This window comes from Bos indicus x Bos taurus, chromosome 9 (genome assembly GCF_003369695.1).
Source record: "Bos indicus x Bos taurus breed Angus x Brahman F1 hybrid chromosome 9, Bos_hybrid_MaternalHap_v2.0, whole genome shotgun sequence".
Lineage (NCBI taxonomy): Eukaryota > Metazoa > Chordata > Mammalia > Artiodactyla > Bovidae > Bos > Bos indicus x Bos taurus.
In genome coordinates, this window is record NC_040084.1 from 96,527,825 (window position 1) to 96,546,000 (window position 18,176).

Genomic DNA, 18,176 nt, shown 5'->3' on the forward strand with positions numbered 1-18,176 from the left:
ATTAAAAAACAGTTAACTGGGGACTTCCCTGGTGGTCGTGTCTAAGACTTCATACATCCAATGCAGGGTACCTGGGTTCCACCCCGGACAAGGTAACTAGCTCCTCCATGAGGCAACGAAGACGTGGTCCAGCAAAAGCAATAAATATTAAAAAAAAAAAAAAATTGAACCGTTACCATCGTGGTTATTCTATAATCAGATTATTCTGTATCAGGTAAACTTCTTAAGCTCATGTCTTTTCAGATTCACCTTCTTATTCTCACTGTGCCTAGCTCAGCCATTCACACAGTTATGGGCTTAACAAAATACATGATTAGAGCGATTAAAAAGCTTTGCTGGGCGGCACTCGCTCGACAGTCACCCTTTTACCTCCTTTATGTTTCAAGTTCCTATATCTGGGCTGCCTTCCTTATTGGAGGAAGCCCACGCTTGGGAAATCACATTGCCACAGGTTTGTGAGAGGCTCTGGTGGGTGTGTAACGGTGGGAACACCGCGGTGCAGGGCTCAGCGATCGAACCCCCGGAGGGCAAGAAAAGTGGGTTCCCATTCATTAAGGGATCGAATGTATGGTAACAGGGCTGCGCGGCGGCCTTTACAGCACTTAGGTTCTAAACCTCATTTTCCCCCTCCCTGTCCGTCGAGGGTGGGAACATGGGAGTCCAGGTTGGGCAGCACCTCCATCTCCCGAGATCGCCCCCGGGGGAGCCACGGAGCCGGGGGGTCCCGCGGGGTAGCGGGGGGCACCGCAGGCCTGGGGGGGGGGGTTCCCGCACCTGCGCGCGCGCGCGCGACGTGCCGCTTCCGGCCGCGCGCGGGGCCGCGCTCACGTGACCGGGCCTGGGCGGAGCCGGGCGGGCGGGGATCACCTGAACAAGCCTGTCACGTGAGCGGGGCGGGGCGGGGGCGGGGCCGGGGCGGTCACGTGACAGGCCCCGGGGCCGCCGCCGAGCCCAGAAGAGCCGCGCGCCCCTCGAGCTCCCCCGGCTCGTCCGTGGCTCCTCGCGCTCCTGTCCGTCTCCGCCTGCCGCCCTGGCTGCACACCCGTGTCCCGGACGCCGCCCCCGGCCGCCGCGCGCCGCTCGCCCGGCTCCGGACGCGCAGCCCGGGCCCGGCGCGATGGAGGCGGCCGCCGGCCGGAGCTCGCACCTGGGGCCCGCGCCCGCCGGGCGCCCGCCGCGGTGCCCGCTCCTGCTGCAGCTGCAGCTGCTGCTGCTGCTGCTGCTGCTGCCGCCGGGCTGGGTTCCCGGGGCCGCGGGCACCCAGGGAGCCGAGTTCCCAGAGCTGTGCAGGTGGGTGGCTCGCCGGGGCACGGGCTTCGGTCGCGGTGCCCCAGCGCGCAGCGGGCGGGATGGGGGTGCAGGGGGCGCCCCCGGGGGAGGGCCCGGGGTCCCCGAGTCTTCTCCTTGTGTCTGCCCGTCCCCGATGGAAAGTTGCCACCGTGCCGGCGAAGGATAAGAGACCCGGGGGTGATCGGTGCCCACGGGCAGGGGGTGGGGGGCGCATGGCCCGCGCTGGCCCGGGGTCCGCCGTCCGGCCACTTGTGGCTGTCACCAAGTCCAGGGCGGGTTTGCGTGCGTGCGAGCGGCCGGGTGACACCCTGTGGGCGCCCTCACGCCCAGCGGTGCGCCTGCGAAAAAGTTGGGAGGACGCAGGAATCCCCGGCTTCGCTTTGTTCCCACTCCACGTTTCCCCCAAAGTTCTACCAGCGGGGCTTCAGATGCGCCCCTTAAGGTGGACAGACTCATCCGTAGGAACGGCCGTGGAGTTGGCCGGGCGGGGGGGGGGGGGGGTTGGTTTCATTTGCTGATTGATTTCCTCCATGTGGGTTTTCCATTTTTAAAGTAGCTTTTTCTGCAGAAGTTGACTTTTTTTTTTTAATCGGGAGAATGGAGGGTGGTCATCCAGTATTGGCTTTCGAGACTTCACCCTTCACTTCTGCGAGCTGAACTTCCTGTCTCGCTGTTCACATGATGTCATTGTCTCCGGGTGGATTATTCTAGTGGAGTCTTTTGCTTTGGGAACCATGATTGTATAATCGTTGGTCCCAGTGAGGACTGTTAAGTGTTCTGCCATGGCCGGGAGTCCCGGGGTTGGAGAACTGCCGATTCCATGTATTTTTCTAACCAACCTTCTCTGGACTGTTTAGGATGATGGAAAATGCAGCTTTTAATTAATTTTTTAAAGCTTGGTGAAAAAGGGGTGAAAAGTTCTGGAAGAGTCGTGGACAAACAAGTCAGCAGTTATCCCTGGCACTAGCAAGTCACCTCTCAGAATGAAGCCAAGTTTAGCCCACTTGGACCTGAATTTTGAGCTTACGGTGAGGTGTATGGGGTCTTCTTTGCATTAGAGATGGTCTTATTACCCCTGAATTGAGAACTTTCAGAAATTATTACCCTGAGGAGAGTGAGGCTGAACGCACAGTGAAGCGGAAAGGCCCATATTCTTTGTCCTTTTTTGGAAAGGTATTGGGGGCCCGAGGGAGAGTTAACTGCACATTAGTTTGTAGGCCAGTTAACTGCCCTAAGATACATAGTTACTCATAGAAGCCCCCTGTTACAGTGAAAAGCTAGTCGCTGACCCAAGGTCAGGCTGTGACTGATCTTTAAAGGAGGACGTTTTTGGGGTAGTGGCTGCTGTAACCATATGCATCCATGAGAAATTAGCTCAGCTTGGCCTAGTGGTGTTGGTCTTGGTTGCTGGCAGATTGGAATTGATTTCTTAATAAAGTTGGCCTCAAGGGCAGACCCCTACTCTGGAGCTGCTGCAGGAGACTCTTGCTTTTACTTTAGGGTAGTCATCCCACGCCTGGACCGTGGTTCACAAACTCATCTCCAGATGGAACTTGGCCTCTTGGTCCAGTAGGAAATGGCCGTTGTATCTTGAAACGCCTCTCCTCACGGTCACACGTGGGCCTGACTTAGCAAGTGCTTGACAGTGTCCTGAGGGGACTTGCATTTTTTTAGCATGTGCCTTCTGTGGTCTTCAGACAGGTCCTTTTTGCCAGGCTTCTGAGGACTGCAGCCCCAGCTGGGTTGCAGCTGGGTGGGCTTCAGCACGTTTCTTTCCCGTTACTGCTCTGTGGTTTCACATTCAGACTTCTCTAGAGCCGCGTTTAACAGTCTCTACTTCAGACCCACTCCCTGAAATTTGAAATTTGTTTTGTTTGTTCCCGTTTCAAATGCATACCTTGGCTTAAATACTGAAAACATTTTTACCCCCCTCTAGGGAAGGGGTTTAAAAAAAAAAAATCTGTTTTCTTGAATGAAGTCAGACTGCCTAAAAGTTCCTTCACTGTAGCGCATATTTAAATGGGAATGTGGGCTGATCATGTCTTTAAGTCCACTTTGAAAAATTCTACCGAGTGGCCCTGAAGCAGGTTGTTTTCTGCGGCCTTTTCTTCCAGCCCTGGGCGTCTGTCCGTAAATAGCTGCCCAGGCCTCACCGTGAGTGTGAAGAGCAGACTTCTGCTCTTGGTGTTTGCGCTGCTTGTCGGTGGCAGCGGTCCCCACGGACACAGGGGCACATTCCAAACGTCCGCAAATTGGTTGCTGGTAACGAGGAACACGTTTTTCCGTGGAAGACTCTCCCGGTTCCTGGTGGTTTGCTGCTTGGTGCAGTCCGCAGCCGCCTTCTCGCAGGTTTGGGGTGCCTGGACACCTTCTGGTGGCCGCGAGAACCCTGGCAGGCAGGTCTCACGGTCCCTGGAAAGGGGGGTTGATTCTGGGGCAGCGGCCTCTCCTCCCAAGTCTAGCTTTTAGATCCCGGGAGGGTACCTTTCACCTATGGCCCCTTAAGACCAACAGGAGGGAAGTTGGGACCCGTTTCAGGGAGGCCTGCAGGGCACCCATGTGGCCCAGACCCATCTTGGGGTGAGCGTGGTGGGCAGGGGTCGTCCCCAAGTGGCTCGTTAGCAGAAGGGATGAAGGCAGCAGAGGAGGGACTGTGCTTGCAGCAGCTTTAGCGTCTTTAGCCGGGTGCTGCAGAGCAGGGATGACGACGGCCAGTCACCCAGAGTGTATCTGCTCTCCCGGCACTTTGAGCACGTGTCCTTTGGACAGCCTCAGTCGTGCGATTTTGAAGCTTCGTGAGGATGGATGCACCCGGCGAGTCCTGTGCTGTGGAAGAAGTTGGAGGTTTTAATCCCTCGGCTGTTTCTTGGGAGGTGGTGTGTGGTGGAAAGAAAGCATTGGAATCCAGAGGCCACCTTGGCCGCGGTGGGTCTGGCAGGCACGGCGGGGCTGGGGCGTGGAGTGCTGAGCTGTGTGGGATGTGCAGAGGTTGGGGGGCAGGGTCTGCGGGGACAGGAGGTCAGGGGGCAGAGGCCAGAGGCCGTGCGAAGTCACCCGAAGAGACCAGAAGGCCCTCCGCTTGTCCACAGCTTCACCCTCTTCTGTATGAGATACACTTTGTAAAAGGCCGTTCTACACGTGCGTGGTAATGGGTGACTTTCTACCCTTTATTTTGGTGTTAACGACATTCTTAATGAGTGAAGGCTTAACAGTTTATACGAGTTATAAAATAATGCTTTGGGCTGTCTTGATTTAAGTAGTTAAGTACCTTAAAGTGTATTTAGAACAAGCTTTCCCCCAATTGTTTCTGTATAAAAGCTGCAACTTTTTTTTTTTTTTTTATTGAGGACAAGAGAGTAATGAAGCCAGCTGGGAGTTGAGGTTGGTTTAGTTGATGTCTCTAAGGAGACATTTTTTTCCCTGCGATTTTTCCGAAGGAACAGTGCTTATATGCCTAATTTGGGCCACATGTTGAACCTGGATCACATCCACTTGTGTGTATATGTTTCTTGCAACAATAAGTGTGTGTGTAGCCCAAGATTATTAACTGTGGGTAGACACATGCTTTAATTCTTTAAATTCTTTAATTCTTGTCAGGACCATCATCCTGACAAGATCCCAGGGAATGAACTCCTGATTGGGCTTCGTATCTTTTATCAGTGTTTCACAGAGGGAGTTTTAAAAGATGGGGTTGAGTGAAATCATTTAGGTGTCTCATCTTTATTTCGATCTTGGCATGTATAACTGTGCTGTGCTGGGAAGAGAGAATTCACAACGGTCGCAGAACGGGGACTGGTGGAAGAAAGTAACTCGTTACTTTGCAGATACTGTTCTTTTTCTCCTTTTTTTTTCCGCCTTTTTTTATTATCCCAGCCAGGAGCCGTTTTGGCAGTGACCCCACTGGTCATGGAGGTGGAGGTAGCTGAGATCGGATATACCTGTGAGTCCTTTGTATTTTCCGCATAGCTGACTCATGACCAGTGAGGGACAGAGGCCTGAATTCTTGTTAATGGTGTCTCCTCACCTTTAATCCTGGCAAGGTGACAAAGGACTCATTTATTCTCCAAGTGATCCATCGACATTTCTTAAGTAGGGGGGAAAACTGGGAGGGGTTAGAGCTGGAGACACCACCCTCTGGACAGCACTGGATCCAGAGAACTGGTGGCCACCACTGCTCCCCTTTTGCTAATTTTATTTATTAAACTTTTGAATTTCTTTTGTTAATTTTAAGTAATGTGTAATCTAAGTTTTGATTTTTTTTTTTTTTGACCCAAGACTAATCTAGATGTTACTAGTTTTTTGGGCTGTTACAAACAAAGCTGTTGTAAATATTCATGTACAAGATTTTGTGTGGACATATGCTCTATTTTTGGATAGACACCTAGGAGTGAGATTGTTGAGTGGCTGGGGAGTGAGGGTTGATTTTATGGGAGCTGCAAACTGACTTCTGAAGGGGTTGTCCACGTTGCATCTCCATCATCGGTGTGAGAGTTCCAGTGTTTCTTCGTCCTTGTCAGCACTTGATCTTGTCAGTCTTTTTAATTTTAGCCATCCTAGTGGGGTTGTAGTGGTATCTCAGTATGGTTTTAATTTTTACATCCCTGCTGACTCATGACATTGAACATCTTTTCTTGTATTATTTGGATGCCTCATGAGGTTGAACATCTTTCATGTGCTTATTAACCACTTGAGTATCTTTTGTTGTGATTCTCAAAAAAATCTCTTGCCCCTCATCCCTGAACACACTTTTTGGGGGTCATCTTTTTGTGTTTCAAGAGTTCTTTATGTTTTTGGAGTCAGGTCCTTCCTCAGGTCTGTACTGGGTGTATTTTCCCCGCAGTCTTTGGATTGCTTTTTTTTTTTTTTTCATTAATATGTCCTTTGAAAAATAGGTATTTCTTAATTTTGATGAACTTCAGTTTACCTTTTTTTTTTTTTCTTTTTAAATCAGGCTTTTTGTAGCCTATGAAATCTTTGTACTGAGGTTTCTTAGCCTTAGCACATTTGACATTTGGCCTGAATAAATATTTGTTGTGGGGTCTGTCCTTTGCATTGTGGGATGTTAAGAGCACCCCGTTTTCCCAGGTGGCTCAGTGGTAAAGAATCTGTCCGCCAATGCAGGAGATGTGGGTTCAATCCCTGGGTTAGGAAGATCCCCTGGAGAAGGAAATGGCAACCCACTCAGTATTCTTTCCTGGAAAATTCCATGGACAGTGGAACCTGGTGGGCTACAGTCTGTGGGGCAACAAGGAGTCCGACATGACTGAGCACCCACACACGCATTTCCTGATGTTTTATGTAGGAAGCTTGCGACTGAGTTTTTAAGTGAGTTCAGGCTGCAGCTTTCTTTGCTGTATTATTCTTGGATGAGTTCAGTATCAAGAATGTTTTGCTTTGTGGGAAGAGCCAGTTAGTTTTTAGTATATTGTATGATATGGAATAGTTTTTGCATAGGATGGACAATTTCTGTTCCTTAAATTTTAGTAGAACTCAGTGGTAAAACTGTCTGGGCCTGTGCCTCTGTGGAGGTAGAACGTAGTGGAGGAGGAGTTTTGGTTACTGCTTCAGTTTTGTCTGTTTACTCAGATTCTATACTTTTTCTTGAGCAAGTTTTGATAATCTGTATTTTTCTAGGAAATTGTCATTTTAATTATGAATTCACATATAAATACGTAGCATTGACTCTTATGCTTTTGGAAATACCTTTTGAATCTGTAGGTAAATGTAAAAAATTCCTGATGTTAATTTATATATTTTTCCTGCTAATTAGGTTTACTAAAGATTTTTCTAGTCTTTTTAGTCTTTTCAAAACAACTAGTATTTATTTTACCATCTTTGTCACCATTAATTTTTTATTTTATTTATGTTCTCTGTTGTTAACTTTAAAAAATTTCTTTAAAAATTTTTTCTAATTTTTCTTAAAAATTTTTTTTTCTTAAATTTCTTTTAGTGCATTAGAGTTGATTTACAATATTATGTTAATTTCTGCTGCACAAAAGGTGATTCAGTTATACCTGCATGTTCTTTTTCATCTTCTTTTCCATTTGGTTTATCACAGGATATTAACTATAATAGTTTCCTGTGCTGTACACTAGGATTTTGTTATTTATCCTCTTTTTTTCCCTAATTTAAATTGAAAGCTTAGATCTTTTAAATCAGCTTGAGTGACTAAACTATGAATTTAAAGCTGTGGGTTTCTTTGTCTGAGTACTATGCTACTTATGGGTTTTGATACATAGATTTTTCATCCTTCAGTTCTAAATATTTTCTTCTTGGACCCCAAAATGCTATTTGAACTTCTTGGATCCACCAGTTTTTAAAAATTTTTCATTCTCTAGGTAAATAGAGTTGTCCCCTCATGTGGGCAGTAAAAATGTGAAATTGTGGCCTAGAACCTCCTTGAGTTGCGTGTTCTGTGTGTTTGGGAAAAAAAGGTTCTTTCTTTGGGTCAAAGTTTCCTTATTGTGCTGTTTAGCCTCGCTTTATCATAGCGCGTACTCTGTCCTGCTGGGTTTGTTCTTTATACTTTGTATCTGACCTCCATTGTGGGCAGGGCTCCAGAAGAATGGCTCTGTCCTCTTTCCCAGCCTAGCAGTTCTCCTGTTGTTTGTAAGCTCTTCAACTTTTTTCTGTTTCTTAGAAACATTCCAGCAGGGTCTAGAGTTGATGTATACTCACAGCTGCCTCTTCATGGTTGCCACGACTTCGCTCATCCCTTGGAAGATGTAAAGCGCTCCTCGGATTGCTCTATGAATTGCTCTTTCCTTGGGCCCAGTGTCTTTGTTGGCATCTGTCATCCCATTTTCATGGTGTGGGTGCCCTTGCGACGGCTGGTGCCTCTTGATTGTGCTCTTTGCATCGAGCCTCCGCTGGGACGCTTGTGGCCTCTTTTTGCGCAGCTGTGCAGGATGGAGCTGGGAGCAGTTGTTGAAGCTTGGCTGCAAGTTGCTGGGGGGAGGCGGGGGGATGGGCAGGGCGTTCCTCTGGCTGGTGTGTCCCTGTGGCTGGTCTTAGGTGCTTTTCCGTCCTCCTAAACATCACTCCCAGCCCTGTTCCTGCTCGGAGACAGCTGCTGGGCCCTCGTTGACGGCCGCTGGCAGAGGACAGTGTGTTCTGCCTGTAGCTGGAGTCCGCAGAGCTGGATTTCTGAGTTGGCGGTGGCCAGTCACCTCTTTCCTCTGCATCTCAGTTTCTTCCTCAGGAGGGCTGGGAGTGGAGTTTTGGAAGTCACTGTCCTGCTTTCGAATGTGGACTCTTTCTCCTCTTTACTAGTTGGAAAGCCTCACGGGCCAGTTAACTGACCTGCTGAGATTTTGATTTTCTTCTGTGTCAAATCAGGGTGCAAATCACGTTTTTAGGGTGGTGTGAGAACCAGAGTGTGTCTACGTGCCTAGCTACCCTTTGTGGTCATAAATGGTGGTGGTGGCGGTGATTGCTTTTTTCTGCAAGTTAGGGCTCTGTGCGCCAGGTCAGTGATATTTTTAGCTGGTTCCTCTGCACCTCCCTGGTTCTCTTAGTGTCCAGGGGCTTTTTGCCTCAACACGAGGGCGTTTCTTCTTCATCCATCCTATACATTGGCACTCCATGGGAAAGTTCTTTTGAGAAAGAAGTGTTTCCATCATTTAAAGTTTTAAAACCACGGGGCTGTGTGATTCTCAGGGTCTAGTTTGCATCCAGGCTTCTGCGGTTCTGAGGCTCCATTCTTCAGGATTCCTCCAGCTCCCAAGTAGCAGAAAGCCCAGCTCGAGTTTGCTTACACAAGGAGGAGCTTGCTGATAGGAGGTGTGGGGTTGGGGTGGGTGCCAGGTGCCATATGTCGGGTGGCCCCGGGCCCTTTCCTGCCTTTTTTTTGGCATTGTCCTCCTTCCTGTGGTGGCCACATTAGTCCACCACCCCGGGGAAGCGGGGGAGTGCAGAGCCTCCAGATTTTGTTTTTTGGTAGAAGGTCCTGAAGCCCCCGAGGACTTCTGCACGGGCGTCAGTGCTCTGGAGGGGCCCAGTCCCGTCTCCCTGGAGGCGGGTGGGTCTTGGATTCCAGGGCGTCTGCTGTAGGTGGGGACTGGGCGCAAGAATGCAGGCCAGTGGGAAGCGTTGTGAGAGCCCTTCGCCAGCTTCACGGTGCCGCATGACTTAAGAACCAGCTGCCACAGGCGGGGTTTTGAGGTGCCTGGAGTGGTGCGTCACACCTATTTCTGTCCTCGTGGTAACCAGCGCGGGGGGCCGGCCTGTGTGCATCCTCCATGGCTGGGGTGGGTGGAGGGGAAGATCCCAGCCCCTCTGAGTTCTGCAAGCATGAAGCTTGCCCTTCAGATGGGCCAGAGACCTTGGGTGGGATTTTTATGTTGTTGCTTTAAGATCCTTCCATGAATCTCTGGAGGGTGGCTTCCCCCCCGCAGGGCCAGGGGGTGGGTACAATTTTGCACGTGTCACTCTTCACTTTGGGGCTCAGAGATGTAAGAAATCTGAGGTCGTGAAAGTTACCAATTCGAGTTTTGTTTTGGGGTAGAGGGAGTAGGGAAAGATGAAGGAACGTGGAGACAATGAAGCCTGGCCTTTGCCGGCGGGCAGCCAGGGAGGTCTTTTAAATCAGAGCCTGCGTGCTTAAGGGGATGGGAGCCCACTCCAGCATTCCTGCGTACAGAATCCCATGGACAGAGGAGCCTGGCGGGCCACAATCCATGGGGTCATGTGCAATTCTTCCCACGTACGTGTGTGCGGGAATAAACACGTGGTGTGCACGTGAAGAGCTCTTCCAGGAGCTGACTGGCCACTGGATGTTGACTTGTAACGTTAGTTTGTCGCCATCTGGGTGACTCACTCTAGTCAAAAGCCAGTTAGACATCTTTAAAACACTTGTTTGGTACTGAAAGCCTCTCCCCAGCACCCCAGCCTGCAAACAGAAACCCCAAACCACGAACATGGATGTGCTGAAGGGTGGCTTCTTAGAAATGACAAGGATGTGTCCCCGCTGAGTCACCCCTCCGTGTCCTCCGAGGCCCCTCCGCCTGCCATCTGCCGGAGGAGTGTCACCACAAACAAAGCGAGAAACCCATGTGGCTCACTCTCCGCACTTCTGAGTGTCCATCCTTCGGTGGAGGTGGGTGAGTTAGCTGCTTGGGTGAGTGAGCGAGCCTAGGGAGAGGTGTATGGGGCGGGGCTGTTGGAGGGTGCTGGGTCCGCAGGCCTGTCTGTGGGGGGGACTTTTGCTTTTTTTTAGGAAGCGAGGGGGGTCACCTGCACATCTGACCCAGGGAAGGGTGTGTGAGGCAGAGGGATCACATTATCAAGTGTTCCAGCCAGGATGCTGGCTGACGTGGCTGGGAAGTGGCAGAGGGGCCGTCGTGTAGCAAGAGCAAGAAAGAGGGTGGGAGACGGGAATTTTTGGAGAGGGTTGGCTGGGGCCACGTCCCATAGGCCATCAAGAGTGACTCTAGAAGAGAGTGTGTAGGTGTGTTTAACTGAATCCCTTTGCCATGCAGCAGAAATGGGCACAGTGTTGTAAGTCAACTCCATTTCAATAAAAAATATTAAAAAAAAAAGAAGAATGACTCTGAATTTTATTCTGAGGGAGGCGGAATCCTGGGAGGATTTTGAGCCCAGGAGTGACCTCGGGTGGGGACGGCCCGAGGGGAATTTTTGCCGGACCAGGTAAGCGGTTATAACAGATTGGACCAGGGTCGTGGTGCAGAGTGGTCCGATTCTGGGGACTTTGAAGGTGGGGCTGGTGGACTCTGCCTAGGACTGGATGTGGGATGGGGTGGGGTGGGGGGAGAGGGACTGAGCTGAAAGGATGGAGCTGCCGTTCTCAGAGGGGGTGGGGGGTGGGGAAGTAGGGGCCGCCTGGAGAGCGTGGGTGGAAGTTGTGACAGTGTGGGGGTCATTCCGAGGAAGTGCCCTGCGGGGGTGGGGAGCCGGTGGGGCCGCAGTCCTTTTAGGTGGCATGAAGGTGACGCTGACGTGGCCCTGCGCTTCCTGTTGCCAGCAGCGGGTGGTAGGGTTTCTGAGTCGTGTGACCCCAGCATCTTCAAAGCAGAGACTGTTCTCCTGCGGCAGCCTCCCTTTGTGAAGAACTCACCCTGGGTAGTGGCCCCATCACCATCCGAACTAACCGGCTGAGCTGACTGCCCGGAAAGTAGGAAGATGAGGGCTTCCCTGGTGGCTCTGTGGTAAAGAATCCACCTCCCAAGGCAGGAGACATGGGTTCGAGCCCCGATCCAGGATGATCCCACGTGCCGAGGAGGAGCTAAGCCCAAGCCCCCATCACTACTGAGTCTGTGGTCTGGAGCCTGGGAGCTGCAACTCCTGAAGCGTGAGCACCCTAAAACCTGTGCTCTGCAAGCAGAGAACTTTTGCAGGGCAGCAAAGAGGAAACCCTGCTTGCCTGAACTAGAGAAAAGTCTGCACAGCAATGAACCTGGCATAGCCTCCCCCGTGCCAAAAAAAAAAGTTAGGAAGGCAGACTTTCTCTTGTCCTAGTGGCTTTGGAAGCAGGGGCAGGGTACTGGGTCCGTGAGGGTTTGGGGGACGTTGGTGATGGCCTCTGAGGGGACTGAGCCTTAAAGTTTGATCTCTATGCCATGGGCCGAGTTGATGTTAAAGGCAGTTGAATTCCGACATCCATGTGATGATTAAGGAGGAGGTTCAGCCTGTAATTCAAGCCTTCGTTTTGCATTTGAGGAACAAAGTAAGAAAGCACCCAGATTGTAAAAGGGGCCTCACGGAGCAGGGTTGAAACCCTGGCCTGCGTCCTGGGGCCGTAGAGTCGCTGGGAGCAAAAATGCAGCAAGTGCAGCAGCAGGCTCACCGGCCGGCCCTTGGAGGCGGATCTCGGGTGCGGAGGGCCGTGGCCGCCGGGTTCCTGGAAGCCCCTTGAAGAAGAGCGTGTCTGTCCTTTTCCCCAAGTTTCCGATCCATCAGGCCTTTGTTCTGGTGCAGCTGGTGGTTGCGTGGTGCGGGCTTGGGTGGGCCCGAGTGCCTGTCCTGTTCTGAGAGATCCCAGGAGGCAGCTGGCGTGCGTGTGTCTGGGTGTGTGTTCTGAGCTCCCCCCCACTCTCTGTCTTGAGCTTCATCAGCTCCGTGGAGCTGGCCCCCAAACCAGGCTCCCACCTCAATCCTGGCAGTGTCGTTAGGTGACAGTTCTTTCGAAAGGACTTAACCAGGCCAACTCAGTTTTTAACCTGTCTTTGAGTCCTGCTGGTGATCCAGATGAGGGCTTAGGTGACAGTCCCTCAACAGCTCCAAGTTTCCAGTCTCGTTTTCCTGGTGGTGGCTGTCGGGTGGATGACTCTTGGCGACTGGAAGGTGAGGCTCTGAGTGCTTAAGTGTGTCCCGAAAGGCTGGGTCGGGGGGTGGGATTCAGGCCCACGGGTGTGGGCGCCTTACCCATCCCCTTGGCACCTCGTGGCTTGCCTTGGCTTCTCGGGACCTCTCCCAGACACTCAGGGTGCTGGCGTTAGAGCCGTGCCTGCCGACCCCCTGGCGCCTCCACTTTCACGCCGACCGGAGTCTCTCCTCCAGCGTGATCGCTCTCCAGACCACTGGCTTCCTGCTCCCAGACCCTGTGTCACTACAGGGAAAACCAGAAATTAATGTCTGGCATTTCCTTGCCTTTTTTTTTTTTTTTGCTGGCCTCATATCTTTATCCACAGCTTTGTGGGTTTGTTAGAATAGGAAGTGAAGTACTTCCTATATAAGTTTTGGCCACGATGCTCTATCAAACTCTTGTGTCCCCCTGCGCCTGCAGATCAGGGTGCTTATTCCTTGTGCCAAATCAGATTCTTCTCTCGTCGTGTCGGAAGCAGAGGGTTATTGACAACAGGGGTTACATTATGCTCTTGACATTTCTGCTGCAAATGTGCGTTTGGAAACCCTGCCTTCCTTTCCCCCTGCCACCCCTCCCCTCTCCCCACCATCCTCCCCCTTTGCTATTTTAGGAGAACGTTCCAGATTTTTGAGGGTCGGTGGTCTGGAGGGATGAGCTGAGAAACTCTCTGATAATGATAAGAGGCAGTGGTGAGCCAAATGTTCCCTGAGTGTTTCGTTAGAGCCCTTGGATGTAGGCCAGAAGCAGAGAAATCTTTTTTTTTTGCTGTTCAGGTTGGAAAGACTTTGCATTCCCCTCGTCCCCCAGATTTGGTATTGGCTGCTCACTCTAGATTTAAAAAAAACAGTTCTCTAGGCAGTGACCATGTTATGTGAATTTACTTGTATACCACCAACTTTTTCTTTTAAGGAAACCAAATTATAGATTCACACGTGCTTATTAATTTTACTGCTGGTTCCATTGTACTTCTCATCTGCTTTATATACTGATGATTGTAGGCCAGTCATCAAATGTCTCATGGCCACATGACCATTATTACCATAACCCCAGGACTTGTGGGAGTGGGGGAACTAAGATCTCTAAAGAACATGGACAGAATGAAGGTTCATGGAGCTCCTTTGTGTTAGAGGGGAAGGGACTCAGTTTTCTGAGATTTGTTTGTTTGTTTTTTTTCCTTTAAGGTGTTGGGCATTCCAAACATTTTATAATTAAACTGTATGTACTTTGTTTTATCTATTTTTTAAAAATTTTACCTAGTTTTGGCTCTGCTGGGTCTTGGTTGCTTTGAGCAGGTTTTTCTCCAGTTGCCGTGAGCTGGGGCTGCTCATTGCGGAGGCTTCTCTTGTGGCGGAGCGTGGGCTCTAGAGGCAGAGGCTTCAGGAGTTGCAGCTCATGGGTGTAGTTGCTGCTCCTCAGCATGTGGAATCTTCCCGGACTAGGGATTGAACTCACTTCTCCTGCCTTGGCAGGCGGATTTTTATCCACAGCATTATCAGGGAAGTCCTAGACTTCAGTTTGGATGTTAGCTGTTTTAAGAATTAGAAAGAACCACCACATTGTATTTGCAGAGTGTTACACTTCTGCAGGTATTCAGTGGTGATGTGTACGAAAGCTTGAGAGGTGTCCTGTTAAGACACCAGTGTCAAATAGCTGAGAGGAGTTGTCCAGTTGTGGCCGTCTGGCTTTTTCTTTTGCTTTCTCTCTTTCGCACGGACGTTGGCACCACGTTGGTAGAGATGGCTCTCTGTTTCTCTTTGTGAACCTTTCTGATCTCCAGGCAGTTGTGATGGCCAGTTAGATTGGCTTTTTCCTTGCTGCCTCCGATTCGGTCCTGTTTTGACCGGGTCGGGCTCTCAGTGTGGCATTTGCCGGAGACAGTATCGGGAAGGTAGGAACGCCTTGCCGTCTCCGTTGGTTGACGGTCTGCTCGTTGTGTGCTTCCTTCTAACTGGTGATCTTCTAATTGGTTGTGTGCCAGCACTTTTCAGGATATTATGAAATGTAAACCAAATTAGATTAAAATGGAACCTCCGGGCCTCGGAACAGACGCAGGCTGACTGCTGTCTGTCGTCCAAGGTGGTTTCGGCAGAGGCCGTGGGATCACGGTCAAGGGCAGATGGTCTCAAGCTTTCTTGAACTGAGGGACCACAGCCTGTGTCCTCAGTTTATCTGATGAGATGAATCGTCCACCCCCAGGGCCTATCAGCCACAGAATTCAGTTTGAGACCCAGGTTTGAGATTCCCTGGAGAAGGGAAAGGCTACCTTCTCTAGTATTCCTGCCTGGAGAATCCCGTGGACAGAGGTCCCTGGCAGGCTACAGTCCATAGGGCTGCAGTCCATGGGGTTCGCAAAGAGCTGGACACGACTGAGCAACTAACAGTGAGCTCAGAAAAGTGTTTTTTTTGATCAGCATGGTGTGGAGTGGCCTGAATCTTCACAGAAGTCTTCACCAACAGCTTCTCCCCAGGGGCCACACTCAGGTGCATTCACTCACTCTGGAAATCAGCACTTGGGGTCTGCCATTTCAGGGGCACCTATTGCGACAAGACTGAAGCTCCTACAGTCTCCTGGAATGCTTTGCTACCTTCACTGTTGTACTTAAAAGTAAATATCTTCTGAAAAGTTAAAAAAAAAAAAAACTTAAAAAAAATTTCAGATAAATGAGGCAGTTGATCTTAGTGTGAGTATTTGCCCTTGGGGCTGGGATGGACCTGGGCTTGTGCCTGGCGTTGTCATTTCATAGCTGTGTGACGTTGAATAGGGGGTTTCATATCTCTGAGCCATGGAGTCTGGCTGTAAAGTGGAGGAATTAGAGAGGGTTGAGTAACCGTGTACAGTGCCTGGGCGGCCTGCTGTACAGACATCAGGACCCGGGGTCCACTGGCCGGTTTCCTTCCCAGCCTGCCAGCATATGTTGATTCTGTCCATGTATATGTCCCTGTGTCATTCTGGGATGGAGGACACTCCTGTCCTGAGTCATGGGGCAGTGGGAGATACCAGGCACATAAGATCTACCAGTGGGTGGTGGGAAATGCCAGGAGAGTTGGTGTCAGAGCTGAGGATAACAGCAGGGGCCAGCCCATGCGGTCCAGAGGGCATTGTGTGCAGACCTGTGTGTCTAATTGCCAGGTTTGCCTCGAAGTGAACTTGGGAGTTTTCAAGAGCGGGAGGGGGACATTGGCTGATGATGTTTCATACTCTGGAGAAAGAGGTAGCATGGCAAAGATTTTGCTTGCGTGTGCTACTTTTCGAAGCCAGGATTCTTGTCCAGGTGGTTTTGTGTCCAGAAGAGCGCTGCTAACTGAGGTTAGGCTGTCTCCTCGAAGAATTGGAACTGATTGTAAGACCCCGAAGTGGGCGGGGCCTCTGGGTGCTGGTTCCCAAAGACCAGGCACTTCCTGGGGTTCTGCTCCATCTCCTCGCGTCCTGTTTCTCACAGATGAGAGGGGGGGGACAGCTTAGAACCACGGTGTCTCATAGAAGTCTTGGCCTGATAGGAGAGTCAAGAGTTCTGTGAAGATGCCCACTGGGCTTTTACACCATCTGCATGCTAGTCCATGCTTGTAAAGCAAATATATTTCAAACATGCGTGTGTGTGTGTGTGTGTGTGTGTGTGTGTGTGTGTGTGTGTGTGTGTCTGAATAAAGACTACATTTCCACCCAACTTGGAGATATTTTCTTCCATGGTTTGTTCCCCGCTAAAAGTTTAAAATTTTAATATTATAGCTCATTTTTCTCTTTGGTCTGACACGTTAGACTCATTTTTTCCTGTTAGTTTTTTTTTTTCCCCTTCTTTATTTATGTAAGCCCCAAAAGCTTAGTGTATAGACTTTTCTGGGAATCTCAGCTGAATGGTCTCAGTTGCTTGGCTCTTAAATAAATCTTACCGTTGTGTTTCCTCATTTTGGCTGTACGTGTTCACCTCATGTAGAGAATTTTCTAGTGGAAAACTTTTGGACGAAATATTAATATTCCTCTAACATTTCATTAAATTTTATTTAGTCTATGTACTTTTATTGTTTCTGAAGCCATTCTCTCATTCTCAAATACGATCAGAGTGCTTTAAAACTTCAGCATAAATTTAAAGAATGATTTCGGCCTCGGCCATTCTGGTAGTTTGCCTTTCAATCTTGGCAAGGAGGCTAGGATTATCTAGTGCCAAACGCGTAGTTCTCTCAAGTGCTAACGGATATTTATTTGACTTTCACATTTAGGGAAATCATCTTTAAAACGTGTTTATTAAGGATGATAATTTAATCTAACTGAGGGGCACAGAAGTTGACGCTGTAGGTTTTGGAATATGCTTCGTGAGTTTTCAGATTGATGATTTCAACTGAACAATCATTGCTGAGCTCCTAACGACGAGGCGCTGGGTGTGTGTGTCTGTTTTAAAGCAGAGACGTGTCTGTTGGAATCGGACCCTCTCAAGCGCTGACTGAGGACTCTTCACCCAAGAGCTGCAGTTTAGGTTTGTGAGTTACTGCCTCGTGTTGGTGGTTCAGGCAAACCCTCGAAGACACCCGGCACTCGAGTACTTTCACGGCACCCTCCCCCCTTACTCCCATAACCACTTATCATTTTGATGAAGCTTGACAGAACGCAAATATGAAATACAAGTAGAGAAAAGAAATACGATTGACTCGGGCAGCGTCTTTCTAGGAACTCTGATTGCCAGATCGTCAGGACAGCACCCCCCCCACCCCATTTGCTCTCTCCTCTCTTTTCTGCTCCACTCACACATGCTGCTTACATCTGTCTTATTTAACTATCACCTCTGCAAAAATGGCAGTGGGTTTCTGTTTTAAGAAAAGCATAGTGTTTTCAGTCACCATGTGCATTTCTTTCGAGTTGATTGCTACCAGTTCACTCATTCTAAAATACCTTCACACACCTCTCGTGTTGTGGAACGTTTTCATGATGCCAGTGCTTTAAATTTGGTGTCTGCTATCCTGGAAAAACTTAGGGGCCCTGAGTAAGAGATTCACGATTTGCCTTAATTTAACTGTATTTAATAGAAAAGTCTACTAATACTCTGCACATAAAAACACTAGCTTAAAATTTTAAGGAAAAATCCGTAGTGTGGATCTTTGAGCAGCCTGTTTTTGCTTCAAGTTCAGAATCAAAACTGCTTTCTTTAATCTCTGTGACCCGGTGTTCCCATCTCCTGGATCTCATCTGCTGCTTGCTCTCTCCACCTTGCTCCAACCACAGGGCCCTTCCTTCCCTTCCATCCGTGTGCTGTTTATTCCTGCCACAGGACCTCGGAATGACTGGTCAGTCTGCTGGGATATCCTTCCCACCAGGTCTTCCTCTGGGTTGTGCATTTTGTCATTCAAGTCTTAGCCTGAGTTTTATCTCAATTACTCTTCTGGATTCCAATCACATTTCTGTTACTTTGTTACTCTTTTGTGTTACAAGGTGGAATTCTCCTGTGTGTTCGCTTACCTGTTTATTTTTTGTCCTCCCCTGGAATATACACTCCAAGAGGGCAGGGCGTTTTCGGAATGATCATTGCTTGATCATTTCTGTACTCCTCACTAAGTACTTAAGACTTATTTGTGA

The 18,176-nt window shown here is 49.6% G+C and overlaps 1 protein-coding gene across 1 annotated transcript in view; it reads left to right on the forward strand.

Annotated features, from left to right (window-relative positions):
- Positions 1-936: 936 nt before the first annotated feature.
- IGF2R (insulin like growth factor 2 receptor) overlaps positions 937-18,176 on the forward strand; it is a 102,402-nt gene continuing 85,162 nt past the window's right edge. The window contains exon 1 of the mRNA XM_027551976.1: positions 937-1,290. Within this exon, the coding sequence (XP_027407777.1) occupies positions 1,118-1,290 (173 nt within the window). The 5' untranslated portion in view covers positions 937-1,117. The remainder of the gene's footprint in view (positions 1,291-18,176) is intronic.